Genomic DNA, 19,833 nt, shown 5'->3' on the forward strand with positions numbered 1-19,833 from the left:
ATTCTGAAAGTTTATGCAGACTACTCCAGGCAGATGCTTCAAGAACAACTCTTAGAATCCCTTTGCTTTGCTTTGCGCAGGGCACGAATGCTCAGTGAGCAGGACGGGTGCAGCCCAAGCCACGCTCGGGGCTGCCTTTGAACGAGCCCCTTCCGAGCCCAGAGCGCCGGGCCGACTCCCCGAGACTCTGCGGTGCCGAGGTGAGCCGAGCCTAGCCGAGCCTAGCCGAGCCTAGCCGAGCAGAGCCGGTCCCGTCCGCTCCGGTCCCGCCCGGCCCCGCGCACGCGCCGCCCCGCGGCCGTTGGCGCTTTGTTTTCAAACCTCGACCGGCGCCGCTGCCGCCGCCACCGCGACTACATTCCCCAGCGTGCCCCGCGGCTCTGACTACCTCTGCGCACGCGCGACCGGGCGAGCGTGTGCGCCGTGCGGGGGCGCTCACTGCGCTGCGTCAGGCCCCCCCCGCCCCGGGACGTTGCTGTGGTAGCGTCCGGGCGCCATGTTAGAAGGCCGGAGGGGAAGAGGCGAGTGAAGCGGCGGCGGCGGCCGGGCCCGGCACAGCCGCTCCCTCCGCTCTCGGGGCCTGGCCCCGGCCCGTGCCATGGTCGCGGCTCCCGCCGCTCCGCGGGACGAGTGACCGGTCCTCAGGCGGCAGCGGTGGGTGAGGAGGAAGAAGAGGAGGAAGGGGACGACGCGGCGGCGGTGGTGGCGGCGGCGGCGGAGGAGGAGGAGGAGGGGCCGGAGAGACGATGCCGTTGTAAGTCCGGGAGCTCGCGGGGCGCGCTCGGGGCTCGCGTTGTGCCGGCCCCGGCCCGGCGCTCCCCACATGCCCGGGCCCTTCCTGCTGGGGCTCGGGCCCTTCCCCCGCACGGTCCCCTCGGCCCGGGCGCTTCCGCTGCCGCAGTGTGCGGCCCTGGCGCTGCTGCCCGCGCCGCCGGAGCTCCACGCTTTCTCGCCTCCCATCGTGCGAGCCCCGGAGCTGATAGCGACACGGCCTTTGCCTTGTTGTCGCCGCCTTTGCGATCTCGCAGCGGCAACGTGCGGGGCGGGGGGAACGCGTGCGGCGGCCTCCGCTCGCCGCTGCTGGGTCAGGGCGCATGGAGGGGCGAGACCCGCGTGTTTGTCCCTCGCTCGCCTCGGCCGCTGTGGGTGAAGCGCTTTCCCCCAGCCCCGTGAGGTCTCTCCCGCTGTGACCACGCGGGCAGTTTATTCCCGTTCCGGGCAGGAGACCCTGGGCCGCTGGTTCCGGGGTGCTCCCCGAGCCCGGCGTGCTGCCCTTGGAACCCCCCGCTGCCGGGGCTCCGGGCAGCGCCCCCGGCCGGCGGACGGGCCCGCGCGTCCCTCCCGCCCGCCGCCGGCAGCCGCGGCGCCTGTGCGCTGCCCGGGCCGTGCCGTGACCCTGCTGGCAGTCGGGAATAACCGAGTGTGACCTTATTCAGCCCAATTTGTTCGCTGATTTTTTTCTTTTACTTCTGGCTTTTTTTTTTTTTTTTGGCTTCCCTTTTTTTTTTTTTTTTTGTCCCTCATCGCTGACGTTTTTACGAATTCTGATTGAGACGACAAAACTTGAAGCTCTTCAGTTCTGAAGTTCACAATCTTAGTATTTTATTACGCTATAGAGATCGAGGGAAACAGTGATGTGTAGGTTATCAAGTGACTTTTCAGAATAAGGCATGTTTATGTATTTTGCTCGGTTGGTCTGTTTATTTGGTTTTTGGTTTGTGTGGTGGGGTTTTTTTTTCGTTGAAGGAGAAATATAAAGAGCTTGTGATTCCACACTCTTTCTCTCACTGTTACAATTTGGGATTATTCACTGTGGTTAAAAATATATCAACTTTTAAGTGGCGAATAGCCAGGGTTGTCTGTTGTGCTTGTTAATTCAGTCTGAAGTACTGCAAAGTTAGTCATGGGGTGGATGACATGATAGAAACTTATCTGAGAGGGTTTATAGCAGGGAAGGAACCAGTGGGTGAATGCAGGAAGGAAAATGGTTATGCTGAGTAGGTTCTAATGGTTGTATAACGAAGCGCCAATGTCTTTATAGGTGAGTTTTGCACATGTTAATTATGGCAATGAAAAGTTACCAGAAGTCAGCTTTTGAAGTTGGTTAGGCTTTTCAGCCTCAGGAAAATGGGAGGGTATTTATTCCACTTGCTTTCATTCTTAGCTTATTGTGTTGTGACTATATAAATTCCAAAGGCTTAGTAACAACATATAAAAGTTTGGGCCACTTTTATGTGTTGTAATAACAGCCATCTTCAATTTTGAAAATTTTGGAATGATTTGATAATTTCTCTTGATGTAGGTGTCTATGATACTTTAACTAGAAACACTTAAATTACAGTACATAGTTACAGTGGCACCAAGTTATTTCTATTTTCAGTGTAAATATTATTTGGCAACTTAACTAGTACAGGAGATTCATTGTAGTTAGCAAAAATGGGCCTTTTTCAGTTTATGCATTTGTTCTGTTATTTGTATGTTTGACATTGTTGACTTGGGATCATCCAGTCAAGACTTTAAAGTGAGTATTATAATGCCACTAAGTAGAAATGCTGGTAATGCTAATTCTTGAGTTTGTGAAGTGAAGCCTCTGACTTAAGAGAAGAGAAGGAGGCAGCTTGGGAAGATTTTTCCTCTGTAATTCTTTCCAGACAGTTGATTCTGTCTTCTGGACGATAATCTTTTTGAGTGAAAGTAGAATAACCCTATGTTACTGCCAAACTTTCATGGTGACAAAATGTTCTTTTTTTTTTTTCTTTTTTTCGCCTGACTTTTCAATATGTTGTTCAAAATGCATTTTCAGCCGTGGTGTTTACAATTGACAGGCCTTGTCAAATCTTATTTCTTATACAACCAGAGGTTGTCATTCTTGACTTGGAGTTCCGGGTTCTCCAGAGTTCACCAGTGTTCATATTGCACTTATTAACAGTATGATTCAAAAGTAGAAAACCAATCAAATTCTTCCTGTACGTGGTACATCAGTAGTAAGACTGCTGATGCTGATATCTGGCATTTACAGAAGCCTTCAGCATTTTTTTTAATATTAAAATTTATTTTAGAAACTTTAATGACTTTTTGTTAGAGTTCTCATGTGGGGAGCGCTAGGAGCTGTATAAGGAAGAAGTCTTTACAGAAAAGCTGATTAGAAACAAGGATGACCATTTCTCCTGTCATAAAGATATATTTGAGTGCACGGTTAGGTATGGAATGGTCCTGTGCATTATCTGAAACATAAGATACCAGGGGAGGATGAACTCACTAAGCTGTTCATGTGTTTTGGTTGGATCTGGGGCTTATACAGAAAGGCTTCTGACTCAGTGAAGGTGGAGCTGTGTGTATGAGAGTGATGATTTGCTCTTTTCATGTAACCTGGGGCTTTCTAACCCTCCAAATAGAGAGAGCATGAATCTGTTTCTTAGTAAGGTGCTGGATGTCTGTGTGTGCTGAATTCATGGCAAAACACTTTGGAAATGTTTTGTTTTATTCTGTTACCAGAAGTGGAAAAGTGCTTTGAGGCATATACATGAACATTTTAAAAGTGCCATAAGATCTATAAATTTTAAGTATTATTAGTATTGCTAACTTCTGTATTAGAGTTTTGGAATGTCATTAAGAGTTGTTCTTTCCAGTGGACAGTCAAGCTGATTCTCACTTTTGAAATAAGACTTCTCATTTTCTCTTTCACTGGACTTTGCTGTAGACATAGGCAAAGTCATTGTTTTCTTCACTTTTCATTAGAGACTCTCAGTTTACATGCTGGAAATACAGCATTGTATTTAAAATGCCTTGTGCTGACTGGGAATGGATGAGTGTTTCTGAGCAGAGAGAGTTGAGAATTTTATAGGCTGTTAGTAAAGGAATTAAATTATTCTTAACTTTGGAGAGCAGTGGACTGACTTTAGAGGAATAGTTGCTATAACATAAAGTGATAGCTTTCTTAACTGAGAAACAATCAATACAAAAATGTGTGCTGAGGATTAGATGCAAGGATATATGGTTTTGCAGTAGCTTTCAGTCTTCCAGTATCACTCTAAAAAAGGACTGGGATTATACCTGTTACTGTAAAGGTACTGCACAGAACTGGGAAACCAAGTTATTTTGGGCTGAGCAGATTTCACCACTGAGACAAATTAATCTCTTAACAGTGAAATGCTTTGTGAGATTCCTAGTTCTTAGTTTATAGTCCTTGTTATCTTTTGATTCAGCCTTACTGAATTTCTTAAATTGCTCTTGAGTTTTTTGTCTCCCATGTAGCAATAAAAATAGTTTTTGGTTCAGCTGCTGCCTGTGCAGTTCATGAGCACTTTCTTTTCTTTAAACTGGAGAAACTTCTCCTTCAGCTGTGTTAGTAAGACGGGTTGTGGATTGGGTTTTTGTTTGCTCATGCTGCCTTTCTTGTTCTTCTGCGTGAACAGAAGAGCCAGAGAGCTCAGGAGAGTGTCCAAGGTCAGCAGAATGTGTGTGAATGACCTTTTGCCATAGGTGAGCCTCTTCTGTACCCCTGTTACCTGCAATTGCTCCAGTGCCTGTGTTCAAGCCAGTGTTTGTTTTGAACACTTCATACTGAGAGTTGAAGACATAATTCATGGCCTGAATGGTCCAGTAATATTCTGCTAGATACTGAAACTTTTATTCAGGGGGAGAGCTGTATTGTCTTAACCATTTGAAACATATGTTCCCAGTAACTGATTTGCACAGACTTCATTGCTGTTTCCTGCCTAGATTTTTGAAACTTCGTTTGGAGTGATGGTGTTAGCATTAAGCTGGAATCTTCACTCTGAATTGCCAGTCACTCGTTGCTGAAGGAAATTTAAAATGAAGCAAAACTCCTCAGCAGAGTTTCTCTGAATCTGGTCACAGTGGAGCTTGAGCTCCATGAATTTAGCTCCAGCTGGTTAACCAGATGGTGTGATGACCAGTATTGTTTCAGGAATCTGACTTTGGTGTCTTCATCAGCAAATAAAAAGGAATAAATACATTTTGCTGAGCTAATCAGTAGAGGCAAATAGAGAAGTGAGGATAATCATTGAGAATCCTTAAGTTGTGTACTTTGTCTTAGTATCTGGATGAGTTTGAAACTTGGGGGGATTGAAATTGTTATGATTTTTTCAGTATTAGGCTATGTATTTTTAATATTTCAGTTGTTTGTATTTTAATTTTTGTGATGTTTCCCAAATTTCAGGACCATGATATGTAGATAGTGTGGTACTGATAGCAACTGTATTTTGGTTTTGATAAGAAATGTAAAATCTCAACAGAAATAGCACTAAAAATAGTACTGTTAGAAGGGACGTGGAATACAGGGAGAGAAGAAGAACAAGTGTTTAGAAAGACAAGTTTTCTTGTGGGGTTAGAAGTTGGTTTAAATACAGAGCACATCTGAAAAAGTTCAACACAGGATTGCTGATTTTTCTGAGGATGGAGAAAGGTTCTAGTGTTGTAAAAGCAAACAATAGTACAGAACTGGGAATTACTATCCAAGTCTTAGTTATATATGAGACAGTGTTACATAGGTACAGCTGTATTTGTGCCGTGTTCAGTTTAAATGGATGTGTTCAGGCTATCACCTGATCTTCGAAAGATGCACTGTAATCCCTCCTCTGCCTTAGAACAACATTTAGTCACTTCCATATAAAGGAGTTTAGAGGTGTTTGCTCTGGAAACTGTAAAGCTTCTTACAAGCTTTGTTTGGGTGTTTTTCCTTCCACTTCTGCACTGCTTAAAATGGGTTTTAGCAGTGACCATATAGCCAAGATCTGTTCTTTTAGTTAGGTAGTTGCTGGTAACAATATAAAAAGATACTGCTTACCAAAACTTGAAGTTCTGAGGAAAAAGTTTGGCTGCACTGCCTTCAGTTTAACACTGACTAGATTGTGTCTGTATTTTTATATGGGGAAGAGAGACATGTAAGTTTCTTTTTGATTAAATTGATATTTGAATCTGAAACACTGAATCATAACACTCTAGAATAAATCCACTGTAGCTGTTGCCCAGCTTGCATGTGGTAAATTGTTAGTATAAGTTCTTAAAAAATTCAGATTAAACCAGAGCTGCAACAATAGCATTTTAAATTTAACTCTGTATAATTTTCTGTGACTTTATTTTGTATTTGTGCAATTGACAGATACCTCATAGTAATCTCAGAATGATAGGATGATCTTCACGTTTATATATGGCTGACAAGAAACAAACTCAGAAGCCTCAAACTGTATCTTAATTTTCTTTGTGATCTTAAAGAAATGCTTAGCTTTTTTTTTGTTTGGTTTGTTTATTCTGGTATTTTGGTTTGTTTTTCGTTTTTTATTAAAAACCAAAACCAAACAACAAACACAAAAGCCCAAAACAAAAAATCCCACAACTCAACAAGCCCTCGACATGCTTTCAGATGTGTCAGACCCAGATGATCTGCCAGATCTGCTGTTGTCAAGAGTGAGTAGCTGAGATGGAACTTCAGTCGTTGTTTAATACTCTGCGTGTTGTTAATGTGTAACTTCAGTGAGAACCAGAAGTGATTTGCCATCAAGGTATTGACTTCCCAGCAAGGCTAATCCCTAATCCGTTTGGGTAGGAGCTCAGCACTGATACTTCCCTGACTTTTCACCTTTCTTTGAATAAAATTGGTAGCTTAAGTGACACGTCTTCTCTGGATGTGTCACAAGCAAAAAGTAGAATGTCCATAAGCCCATGTGTGACTAAGGGAAGATACTGGAGTGTGAGTGTGATCTCCATGGAAGGTAGGAGGCAGGGAGAGGATATACCTTTACTTGTTTGTTTATATGAACTTTCATGCTGCCTTTTAAATGAATGCATGAACAGAATAAGTTACTTTATTCTGTCCTTCATTAAGTTTAACGAACTTTCTTGCCATACCGTTTTTTCTTGAATTTTCCAAAGGAATTTTTTTCATATTCTTTGTTGTGCGACAGAAACCTTAAACTAGAGTTAACTTAGCAGGTGTAAACAGCAGAGCTTCAATTTAAATGTTTTTATCTGGAAATTACCCATGTTCTCTTCAGCATTAATGCATGTTAACTGTCTTCTGCAGCTACCAAAGTCTTGAAGGCGTCTGTGCTGAGAATTGTTACACACTAACCCATTGCAAGGGTACTTACTAACTCCTCAGTGCTCAAAAATACCTGGAACACTTGTGCTGGGGAGGTCCGGTGCTGTTGATAGCGTCGTTATTCCATTATTGTAAAAGTAAATGTAAGAACCGTAGCTGGCTTTATGTAACAGTTCCCGGAGATGTTTATCTGGTGATCGATGTCATTGGCTGTTTGAAGCTGTTGTTTTAGTGAGCAGTTTCAGAGCGGTTCGTGCCCTGTGGCCATGCTCTGGTGGGCCTGTAGGGGCTGAGGAACACTGGAACACTGCAGTGAGGTGTTTGGGGGGCAGAGCTGCACATGGCACTGCCAGGGCTGGGTGTAAACCACACTAGGGGAGAGAGCTGATGTTTGGCTGAGGGTTATGTGCTGTATTTTATAGACAATGTAAAGGACTATGTTTAGTTGTTAGTTCTTGAATTTATGAACCATGGCCCTTACAAGTAGGGGCAATATAGAGGCCTGTCAGCATTGGTGGCTTCAGAAATTAGCTCAGCAGAATCTGGTTTTGAGTGACATTGAGTCTTTTTTGAAATCTAGTAAGAGTATCTCTCAGGCTGTGTTTTGCCAGCCCTTTTAGTGAAGTCTAATCTTCTGAATTGGATTCAGTTTCTTGCTATGAATGGATGAAAATTAGAGTTAGGCCATTAGGAAATTGTTACATAAAGCTAAATTATTGATTGTTTTGTATTACTGCTTTAAAAAATCTGCAAAAGTAAACTGAAAAATCTTAAATTAAAAAGCATATATTTTTTTATTTCAAAATAACAATTGGCAATAGGGGAGAAAATGTTGTTCAAACAACTTACTTTGTGGTATAAGTTAAAATATTCAAAGGATGTTTATATATTGACACTGTTTTCTGGCTGCTTTTTTTAGAGGCAGTTAAGTGGCTGAAGATACTACTTGTGTTGACATTGACATTCCTAAAGTGTTTTGTGGTGTTTTTTTTTTTTTTTTTTTTTTTTTTGAAGAGAAGAAAGTTTTAAAAGGAGCAAAAAGTTTTAGGGGCTTCCTTTATCCTTAATTTGAATTACTGTTTTATGTAATTCATCTGAACAGATTTTTTAAAGAAAAATGTTTTCATTGACACTTAAAGTCCTAGGATGTATATGATTTATTCAACTCCTACCAGATTTTTTATTAGCTCAAGGATAAAAGTATAAAAGAATTTTCCCAAACATTGCCCTAGTCTCCACAATTACTTGATGGTTAATTTTTTTAAATGTGCACTTTTTAATGTTTTTCTTGATGTGCCCTTTTTTTTTTTTTTTGCTGATGAGCAAAGGGACAGATGTGCTTAAGCTTGCATTGTGACTAAATTCTTGATTGCAAACAAATTGTAGTACTTGAAATTGTTATTAAATGGATTCAACTTCTGGAAAACTATATCATGTTTTGTGTATTCTTGCCAATTTTTAATTATGGGGTTTTTTTAAAAAGCCCTTATGGAAATGAGGAATGAAATCTTGAGATGATTATGACAAATAATGGAAGTAAAATTCAAGTACTGATTTAGTTCTTCCACATGTAATAGGTAGCTAGCCTTGTGAAAATATTTCTCATTTTGTATGATAGAAATAGGATATAATAGGTGTAAACATGCAGGGCTGATACTGGAGCAGTATAACCAAGGAATGTTATGCCTGGCAAGAGTGGGGCTTTCACTTTTGCTGTCAGCTTGACTATTTGACATAAGAGTTCTCTTTACTTTAGGCTTTATGAAAGTGAAGGAACCCAAACTGATACAGGTTTTGCTCTAGTAGAATGAAAAAAAAAATATGGGGGGAAAAAAATGACTGCATATTGAAAGAAGGTGAAAGGTAATTCTGTTAGTGTCCTTAGCAGGACAGATTTAACAGAGTGATTTGGGATGAAAATGCTCACACTAGGCTTAACTTTTTTTTTTTTTTTCTTAGTATGTATCTCTTGTCTACTCTGATTAGAAAAAATAAATTTCTTTTGTTTTGTTTCTGTCAGTAACTTTATCCAATTGCCTTTATTAGTCCCGTTACAACCCAGGGATCACAAACACAGCAACTACAGAAGCATTATGGCATTACCTCACCCATCAGTTTAGCTGCCCCCAAGGAGTTTGACTGCATGCTTACCCAGAAATTAATCGAAACCCTAAAACCTTATGGCGTGTTTGAAGAGGAAGAGGAGCTGCAGCGCAGGTGAGTGAACACTGTTTTGTGTCCTGCCATGAGGTTCAGGTGTGACTGTTGAACACCAAGTGTGTGTGTGTTCTTTCAAATGCTTTCTTAAATGCCTAGTGGAATTGTAAGCTCAATTTTTCTGAGTTGTTTTGCGGAGAAAAGAAGAAACCTCACAACTTTATAAAGGTTGTAAAGCTCGGTATGTTTATTACAGCGCCAGACACATGCAGAGAATGCTCTCCTCGAAAAAGGCATGTGTACCTCTGAGAACTTCAGATCTCCTTTTATCCCCCTCTCAAATACATATGCATACAGTTTCACAAGAGGTTCATACATATTCATTTTTATGGGTTTCGTGTGACTTTTACCACTAGTTCCTTTTTATCAGAAAGAATTCCGAGGTCAGGCTGACTTGCCCTTACAGCAGTCCCTGTCTCTCTCTATCATCTTCTGTCTCCTCCCCTTTATCTCTGTCCTTCTCTGAAGTAACTTCACTGAGCTTAGGCCTTGCAGCCTGGCTAAATAACTACGATTTCTAACCACAGACTCAACTCAAAAATGTACATTTCACCTGAATTAAAATGGATTTATATCCTGGAAAATTTTCACTTTGCTTCACAATTAAGAGTAATACCTCAAAACACAGAGAGGAATTAAAATGGCTTTAAAATTTAAGAGGCTGGTTTGCATTTTTTCCCCTTCATCACTACTTCATTGTAATGGACTTCATACTTTTTTTTCCTTATTAAGCTTTTTGAGGATTTTTTTCCCCCCCTCTCAGTACTGCTTGTCACTGTTATTTTAGATGCATGAGTTACACAAATTACCATTTTATTTTGCAAATGAGTTGAATTCATGTGTGTATGCCTTGCATGCTTTCATTTTTTTGGAGCTTAAATCTCTTGAATGTTTCTAAGGGGTGAAAAATAGTGGGGATGTTGTGGGAGTAACTCTTTCAGTATATATGTATATATAACAAGATCTCTAATTAGAACTGTAATGTTACTCAAGTTGACTTACCGTGTTATGATGATAACATTATAATGATAAAAAATTCTACTAGTTTTGTCTAAGTTTATAACCTGTCATTCTGCTGTTTTATTAATAGGATTCTCATTTTGGGAAAATTAAATAACTTGGTAAAGGAATGGATCCGAGAAATCAGTGAAAGCAAGGTATGGGTGTACTTTACATGAGGTTGCCAATATTGTGTTTTGAAGAGTGCTGTAGGGAGATTACTCTAAAGCACATTCCTGTACTAAATGGAATGAACCTCAGATTTGGGGAATCAAAAGAGATACCATCCTTATGTAGTTTCTTTTGTTTACAAGCAGCATTGCCCCTTCATAGTAGTAGAACCTTGTCAAAGAAAGGAACTGATAGATGTAACTTGTCTTTTTCTCAAAATTCCTGCATATAGTACTGTACTAATCACAATCTTACAGTATTTGCCTTTGTGAAACAGTGCTTAATCTTAAAATGAACTTACTGCATCTTTGTTGTCTGTGGTATTTTTCTTTAATGTTGTTCCTGTAATGTTACTTTTGTACACTGATAATGCTCATACTGTTTTTGCCAGGTTACAGCAATCAATATGTTCTCAAACATATTGTTTGAGAACATACAATGTACAAACAATATGTTCTCACACAAATTGTTTGACTGGTTATAGATTTGTGTGATTGTAGTGGTTTTTTTTTTTTTAAGAGGAAACACCTGATTTTTTTAAGCTATTTTGCTTTGTGTGTATTTGGGATTGTATGTTTTCTGTACACTTTCCTTATGCAATGAGAATTTATGTATGAACAAGATTATGAGCAGGGACAGTCCTGCTACGTGTGTCTTGGTCCTTGAAAACAAAATAGTGAGAATATCATGACCCATGTAAGATTGAAGGCTGCTTAAGTTAATATCATGTACATTGAAAATAGAAGTTTGGCTTTATTTTGTCTTCTGCTGTGTGAACAAACATTCATGTAGGATTTCAGGTTGTAGCATTGCATCCTGTTATGAAAGGATAGCCCTCTTTGCCCACAGTACTGTGGATTCAACAGTTTTTTAAAGACTAGGAATTTTAGTAGATGTACCTAAACAATTTAAACATAAAATAAATGCCTTTCCTAACCCCAAATTTTTATTTAAAGGCTGTGTTACAAGTGTCTCTGAAGGTAATGTAGTAAATACTGATAGAGTAGGGTGTGTTTTGAGTTGCTCTAAATTGGAATCCATCATCTATTTCTGTGTCTGTATAAAATGCCTGAGTGGTAAGCAAAATGTTTGATCTCTGTAGCATCATAAAGCTGTTGCACCTGAAGTGTGGAATTGGTGCAACAATTACCAGGTTGGAGGTGGAAATGTGTGACCTAGTCGAGATGTTATAAATGATCCAAGTGGCAAAGGTATCTCAGTCTTTTCTGTGAATACTGAGATTATTTCAGTAGTTCAGCAGCATAATTTTTGTGCAATAATTTTCCTCTTGTTTGAAAATAAATGGCTTGTGTTAAGTTGTTAAGGTAAAATAACCTTTTTTTTGTTCCATTTAGAATCTTCCACAATCGGTGATAGAAAACGTTGGAGGAAAAATTTTTACATTTGGATCGTATAGATTAGGGGTTCATACAAAAGGTAATTTCCCTTTTGTGATAAAAATCCATGTCTTTGAGCTAATGACTGATCTTGCTGTATTTTGAGGTGGTGTTAGATTTCTTAATTTTTTTGGTTAACCATTTCTAGTCTTCATTCTAAATAAAAGAATTATATTCCTATATTATGTTTTCAGCATGAATTGAGAAACAAAGTTGAAAATTATTTAAAGACAGAGGAAGTTGTATACTTATAATTTCATGTTTTGTTCTTAGAAAATTGCACATGTTCCACAATTGAAGCAAGAGTGTATGTATGTGTTCTGTATGTTTAATGGGCATGAATTATTTTTCATTTGGTTTGACTTAGTATTTCAAAAAACCACCATTCCACATGATGAAACTAAATTTTACTGCTTAATTATTAATAAAAATATATCTATTGCTGGCATTCTATGCATGTGAAGTATTGACTAATACACTTCTGCTAATTAACAATTTCAGGTGCTGATATTGATGCCCTGTGTGTTGCACCAAGACATGTTGAAAGAAGTGATTTTTTCACATCGTTTTATGAAAAGTTAAAACAGCAAGAAGAAGTGAAAGATCTGAGGGTATGTGAAACACCTGGTACAGCTTGCTGACCTGAGGATTAGGAGAATTCTGTAGTGAAAGATGTTGCATTAAATTAGTAAATATAACTTTACTTATAAGACTTCAAGATTTTTTGTTAACCTGCAGCAAAGCTTGTTATAAGAGTTGAAATAAATAGAGGTTCTTCTGAATTTTCTCTGGTCTCACTTAGTAGATACACTTAAAAATTTGAATGTAATGTTCTCTTAGCATGTATGTTAGTATGGCAAAATTTCTGCTTATTCTCTATAAGCAGGCAGACACAAATATAAATGTTAGTTTGACAGGGTTCACAGCAAAGCTTGTTTAGTTTTAATGAAGGTTTTATGTTGCTTTTTTATAACTTCATGCTTACATAAACAGTAATGGTGGTTGATATTAAATAAACTTTTTATATTGGCTGTCAACTGTGCATTTGAAAAGGGAAGCTATATTTTTAGTGTTTTGTTACTAAATGCTTGTGCATGATTTTTAGCTTCTAAAGATGAATATTTCCCTTATTGTAGTGGAAGACCGTACTAATGCAGTATTTTGTTTGTGTTATACCTCAGTGACACACCTCCCCGAGTCAGCTGGTGGGAGCTTTAGTCTTGATATTGGCTCAGAGTAAATTTTCTAATTTTCTCTGCTCCAGTTTTTTTTTTTTTTAGATGAAGATAGGTCCTGGCAAGTCTTTGGTTTAGTCCTGCTTTCATAAAATAAATGGGTCTGATTCTGCAGCATTCTTCTAATCTATGCACCCTGTAGTTGGTAACTACCAGGGTAATGCAAACATCTAGTGGTAACACTATATGCACTGAAACAACTTTTCAACAAACAAAGTTTTTCAACACTTTATCTGAACACATTCAGTAATCTTTAAATTGACACGCTGTATTTAAGAGGATTCAAATTTTCAGGTTTCCATTCACCTTTACTGTAAACTCTTAACACCAGGTAATGTAGTTGATTAAGCAGCAAGGTATGTATGGTATCCAGTGTAGCACTGTAGTGATGCAAATAATCTTTATGTCAGGGTGTCATAATACTTTTAGATCATTCTAGCTAATATTTGAAGTTTGTACATGTCCATCTTTAGAGGAACATAAACTTTCTTAGTGGTTGCTGTAGTGAGTATGAGACTCTGATAAATTTGAATTTTGGTTAGGATTGATCCATCCTGCCAGCCAGTAACGTTGAGATAACCTTAACTAAGGTTTGAGCACAGGCAGTAGTGTTGTCTCTAAGAACTGAAATACTTTTGGAAGTTTATCCTCCAGCAGTTCAGAGTATTTCTTATTTAGAGGTAGGCAGTGTTCAGATCTGCATTTATTTCAGATACTCAGTTCAGGAAAATGGTACTTGTAGCTGATTCCAGAAGAGATGTGAAGTTGCATTGTGATATTGTTCATCAAAACACATTTTCAAAATGTGCTTGACCTCTGGAGACTGGTACTGCTTTAGGTGATGTCAGGTTGCCTAGTTATACAGTCCTCTCCTCATTTCTTTACCAACTGTAGAAGCAGAAATAATAAGCCTTTTAGAGCAAGAATTCCCCATAGCTTGGTCTTGGAATACTTAAGAGATATTTGTGGAGAGTAAAAGATCATGTCTTCTGTGTAGGGAGAAAAGGGTTGAACCTTGAGGTAACACCATCAGAACTGTTTGGTACAAGTTTGGATCATTATTAATATCTAGACAGCTGCAGCACATAGTAGGTAGTGCTTACTGCATAAGTTCTCAGTGGTGGAGAAAGACATTGCTGACAAAAATCAACCTGAAAGAAGAAAAGCATTGGTATAAATAACATTTTATTATGATTGTCTAGACCTGGTAGCTATTGTTTATAAATGTTCTCTATACTGAAAATAAAATGCACCTTTTTTTTCCCCCAGGCTGTTGAAGAAGCTTTTGTCCCAGTTATTAAACTTTGTTTTGATGGAATAGAGGTAAAGATCCTATTTTAATTTGTCTTGGTAGAATGTGGTTAAAACAAAGTTTTTAAGATCTTAAGTCATTATTCAGTAATATGAATGCTATTAAAGTGACTTTCCTAAGTTCATGCCTAAGATTTTGTCAACAGTCCTCAGTTGTGTAATTTCAAGTGGAGATTTAAGACTGAAATAAGTTTTTCTTGATGGACTTAAAGCTGTGTGCAGAATATCTCCCTGTTCTTTTTTTCTTTTTGGCTCTGCTACCCACTTGTACTGATTAGTTTACTGACCTGTATAGGCATTATTTAGGCTTAACATGTAATAAATTTATATTTCTAAATAATGTAGCTTCAGAATTTTTTTTCAATGCTAACGATTAACTGTCCAAACATGGAAGATTTGCTTCATTATCCTACATTATATAGAAAGTTGTTGTCTTTAAGTAGTTATCAAAAGTTTGCTGCTGAAGGTATTCCTTTTGTCCTGATCTCTTGACATGTCTGTAAACACGTGACCTGAACAATGGTTTTGGTGGCTGTAGCCTGGTGGATCAAGTGTCTTGGAGTACTGAACTTGCTAATTTGATTTTTACTAAGGAAACAGGCATGGTGATTTCAAAAGATACTCTGTTTATTCTTGTCAGACTGTTACACAGTCAAACTGTTATCTCTTGGTGACAAGACAAAAACATACAACCTGTTTATACACACAATTGATGAGACTTTTAGTTGGATGATCTCCAGTAACTGGTGGGTACAAGAAGGTTAGTTTACAGAGGGGAAAGAATTATCATGCTAATCTTCTGGCAAATGATATGGTGTAGTATTGTACACAAGATTGCCAATTTCTTCTCTCCCAGTCTGGGAATTTGTATATGTTAGCCATTTTATACTGTCCATATGCAGTTGGGTATTAAGGAACATTTTTCTGGATAATCTTGTTTGCTGTTTACATAGCTTAGGTATTCATTCTAGATGTTGAAACTTGCCATAGCTGTCCCCTGGTCAGTTTGGTTTTTGTGCATTGGGGTTTCTTCCCTCTAGTCATTCAAACTGGAGTTGTCTCTCCTTTTTAAAAAAAGAAATTTGAAGTACAAGACCAAATAGGGAAAAAAAAAGGACTCTTTCCTCTAAAAGAAGTAATATCTTGTTCCAATTTAGTAATTTATGATGGGCTTTGATGGGCTTGGGTTTATTACTGAGACTTAACTCATGTTGCTGACAGTGCATTAGAGTACTTTTTCTTACAGCTTAAGTACACTCTTTGTATATACCAGTGTTGTTGGGCAAGTTTCTGATAGTTGTGGTTGTGCCCAGCTATGTCAGTATCAAAAGATTTTAATTTCATTTTCCTTTTGCTAACCCAGGCAAAACATGCCAGAGGGTATAACTGAAGAAAAGGACTTCAGTTTTGTAGGGATCCTGTTATTAAAACTTAAAAAAAATTTCTGAAAATACGTTTTTACATGCCAATTTTATGTTCTTATTTAAAATAAACAACTTTCTTATTTTTTTTTCCTGTAGAGTACTTTGTATTTGAGTGCCAGTACCTGTGCCCCAGTTACATAAGACACGCTGTTAATTTCTTTCTTGGAAAATAAATGTCAATGAGCTTTGAATCTTTTAGAGGTGCTAGACCTTCTAGAGATCAGAGCAGAATTTCAAGCTGAAGTTAATTTTGAACTTGTTTTACACTGAGAAGTAGTACTTTTGACTCAAGTAGGAACTTCTGTGTGTAATACAGACTGTTGATAAGATCAGCTATTAAGGACTTCTAAATACAAAATGCACTGCTTACTTTGGAAATACGTTCCTGTAGAGAAGGGCTTCATAGTTTAAAATGAATGGATGCAAAGTTTTAAGTACCTACAAAAAGTCTTTAAGGTGTCTTCAGCTTCACTTTATCTGAAATAATTTTAATGTAACTAAACCAGTTTAGTTCTTGATGCAGTAGTACTCAGTATTTCATTGCCTTGTAGGTCAAGTGATAGCACTTTGGTCAAAAGCCTCATTTGGTCAAGTGCCTTTGTTGCCTTGCAGACAGTTTGCTGATAGGCACTTGATATTCTCATCAACTGATGGAAAGGCAAACTGACTTCTGCACTTTGCAGTGTCCTTGTGTGCAGGGCAATGTAAAATAACTCAGTGCTGAATAGTGTTTTAGATGTTCTTGGCCTAGAAAAACTTATGTTTAAGTATTGCGGAAGTAATAGCAAAAAAAATCGGACGTAGTTTCAAAATGTATATGCTTGCTAAGCATTTTGCTGAATTTTCAAAACTTTTCTGTAATCAGGTATGTAGACTCTTCATAGATACTGGTCTTATATAGAGTCACATAGTTACACATGTGCTTTACTGGGGATGGGAAAGGTATCCTACTCTTTCTTATTACCATGGTAATTTTCATGGACTCATAGAATGTGTTAGGTTGGAAGGAACCCATCAGGATCATTGAAGTCCAACTGCTGGCCCTATGTAGGACATCCCAGGAGTCACCCCCTGAGCTTGAGAGGGTTTTCCAAATGCTTCTTGAACTCTGTCAGGCCTGGGGCTGTGATCACTGACCTGGGGAGCCTGTTCAAGCTCCCAACCATCCTCTGGGTGAAAAAGCTTTCCCTGATATGTAATCTAAGCCTCCTCTGGCTCAGCTTTATGCTGTTTCCTTGAATCCTGTAACTGGTTATGAGAGTGAAGAGATCTGTACCTGCCTCTTTGTCATGTTCAACATCCGCATGAAGGGATGCAATGAGGACTCCCTTCAGTCTTCTCTAGAATTCTTCTCTAGAATATTTGAGAATATTTCAGCTAAAACCAGGATTTATGTTTCCATGGTGTGTTCTGATGTTTGTAGGATTTTGTATTCTGGACCTAGAAGTGATGCTTGTTCTCAAGTGATTTTATTTGCACTGGTAGTCAGCATAGTTTTTGTGTGTGTGCTAGTTGTATATTAATCAAAATAAGTATTTTATCCTCTTGGAAAAGGAGTTGTAAGATAGATTAAGCATCTGAAAGTGTTTCTTTAAGTGTCTGTGAAGGATGTTAGTTTGTATTTTTTAAAGAGATTCTTTGTACTAGCAAGACTACTATTAGTAAACTTGATGAAAATTACTTAGAAAACTGTTCTTTCTTCTCTAGTATTCTCTAATCCCTTGCCTCTTTTTTTGTTCTTAAGATTGATATTTTGTTTGCAAGATTAGCACTGCAAACTATTCCTGAGGACTTAGATCTACGAGACGACAGCCTACTTAAAAATTTAGACATTAGATGCATACGAAGTCTTAATGGTATGTATGTACTGATTTGTATACCAGCTTGTCTAATCTTTAAATAACTATCCTAGGTTCTAAGGTACAGTACTTGTGGATTTGACTGAAAACACAGCAACTTCATAGCAGGAAATAAAGTTATTTCCAGTTTTGTATACTTTTCTGGAGAGAAGGATTGTTGCTTTTTGGCCAGACTGTGTTTGATTTTTTTCCTCTTGTTTGGTTGATGTATGGTTCTAGAAATTAATGGGACTTGCAAGACTTTTGTGTGAAGCATTACCTATTTTTATAAATAAAGATGTGTGCTTATTTTTTTAACTTGTTTTTGCACAAACTTACATTAAATTGGTTCAGTGATAAATTGGCAATATCAAAATGTTGTCAGTTTGAGATCAGTTCATTGTGTAACCCTTAATTCTCTATAATACCTTCATTTTAAAAATGTTTATTTATGTACAGGGTGGTAGTGGTTTCAGCCTGGCCAGAGCTTGAGGAGGAAGAGGAGCATGTTTGCATGAGGAGCTCTGATTGTTGTTACAAACTAAAAACTTCATAATTTGACATCATCACATCCACTTAGCTGTTTTGTGAAATTTGCATCTTGTGCAATGTCTAGAATTTGTAGTTGCCTCTTACTTTAAAGGTAGTTTTAGATAATACTATTTTCTTCCAAACAGCTCTCTGCAACTACTTAGTAACAATGAAGTACTACTTATTCTGTATTATAAGGCCCCTAAAATCAAGCAGTTAATACTGCCATCTATAATGTTACAGTCTTAAAATATGCCATAAAACTAGTAGTAGAGCTACTATTAGTAAAAACTATTAGTAAAAACTAAACTATTAGTAAAAACTATTCTTTGTAGCCTGGTCTTTAAAATTCAAAACTTTGACTTATGGCTGGCAGGTTTTCTGTAGGTTCATGAGGACTTATACCATGAAGACTTATGCATGCACATTCCATGATATACTTCATCTGTTTATGTAACAGCAGAACTTGTTTGTTCCTTCAACATCTTATATAGTTCATTAATAGCAAAAAAATCAAGTAGCAGTCCAAATCTGTAGTTATGCACTCATGAATTGGCTACCTGAGTGTTGCCATAAAACACTAAAAGTGAAAAGAGACACATGAAAATATGTGAAGCTTTCTAATCTAAAACAAAATTAATCAGAATAGGAAGTGAGTTTCCGGCAAGCTTGTCTAAAAAGTTTGGTAGTGTTGACAGTGGGGGAGGATAAGCAAGCAAAAAACTTTGGAAACAGCAACTGTAATTAATTCTTTTTTCTTTTGCAGGTTGCCGGGTAACCGATGAAATTCTGCATCTAGTACCAAACATTGACAACTTCAGGTTAACACTGAGAGCTATCAAATTGTGGGCAAAACGTAAGCAGTTATATTCCAAAATTTGTCAAGTCTTCACTACCTCTTCTGCTTACTGACATGTTTCTCCTTTTGTCTTTCTCTTCTCCATCCACAGGCCACAACATCTATTCCAATATACTAGGTTTCCTTGGCGGTGTGTCCTGGGCTATGCTAGTAGCAAGAACTTGCCAGCTTTATCCAAATGCAATAGCATCAACTCTTGTACATAAATTTTTCTTGGTATTTTCTAAATGGTATGTTTTTTTGGTTTTTTTTTTGGTTTGTTTTTAATTTAGATAAAACTAAAATAAAATTGTTTGTAGACACTAAATTTTAGTCCTGTTTTTATGGTACCATTTTCAGCTGTTACCAAATTAAGTTAGAAGCATTGTTCTTGCCACCAGAAATTGTCAGATTAGTTTTTCAGTAAATCATCCAACATATCTTGTTTTTAAAGCATCCAAACCAAAGCCACCCAGTTCTTAATTAATATTTTCTCATGTAGTTTTTGTAATTCAACCATACTCTTCAGATAAAATATTTTTATAGTACAAAATAATAGCATATACCCCAAAATTTCAAGTCTTTTAACATTCAGGTACTGGGATAATGGATAAAGGAGGTATGCCAGTATCTGATTTAGGCACATAGCTTAAATGCAATTTAAGAAAGCCAATGGCAAAAATGTGGGTTTTAATCTTTTCACTGTGGAGTGGTAGGTGTTTCAGAATTACATGCCATTTCATACTCTTGAGGTAGTTAAGCTTGAGTTGAGCTCAGAAATACGGTTTGAATAACTCTGATGGGAACAT

At 38.2% G+C, this 19,833-nt stretch overlaps 1 protein-coding gene across 4 annotated transcripts in view; it reads left to right on the forward strand.

Moving 5' to 3' along the window:
- Positions 1–517: 517 nt before the first annotated feature.
- PAPOLA (poly(A) polymerase alpha) overlaps positions 518–19,833 on the forward strand; it is a 44,134-nt gene continuing 24,818 nt past the window's right edge. For 2 of the 4 annotated variants that reach the window (XM_054275295.1, XM_054275296.1), the window contains exons 1-9: positions 519–754; positions 9,110–9,280; positions 10,371–10,437; positions 11,806–11,887; positions 12,349–12,458; positions 14,352–14,405; positions 17,562–17,673; positions 18,953–19,042; positions 19,137–19,275. In XM_054275295.1, the coding sequence (XP_054131270.1) occupies positions 747–754; positions 9,110–9,280; positions 10,371–10,437; positions 11,806–11,887; positions 12,349–12,458; positions 14,352–14,405; positions 17,562–17,673; positions 18,953–19,042; positions 19,137–19,275 (833 nt within the window). In that variant the 5' untranslated portion in view covers positions 519–746. Of the gene's footprint in view, positions 755–9,109; positions 9,281–10,370; positions 10,438–11,805; positions 11,888–12,348; positions 12,459–14,351; positions 14,406–17,561; positions 17,674–18,952; positions 19,043–19,136; positions 19,276–19,833 lie in introns of all 4 variants that reach the window. The other 2 variants (XM_054275297.1, XM_054275294.1) reach the window with 2 other exon arrangements.

This window comes from Melozone crissalis, unplaced genomic scaffold (assembly GCF_028551555.1).
Source record: "Melozone crissalis strain CALT ecotype California unplaced genomic scaffold, PUWL_Pcris_2 ptg000018l_1, whole genome shotgun sequence".
Classification (NCBI taxonomy): domain Eukaryota; kingdom Metazoa; phylum Chordata; class Aves; order Passeriformes; family Passerellidae; genus Melozone; species Melozone crissalis.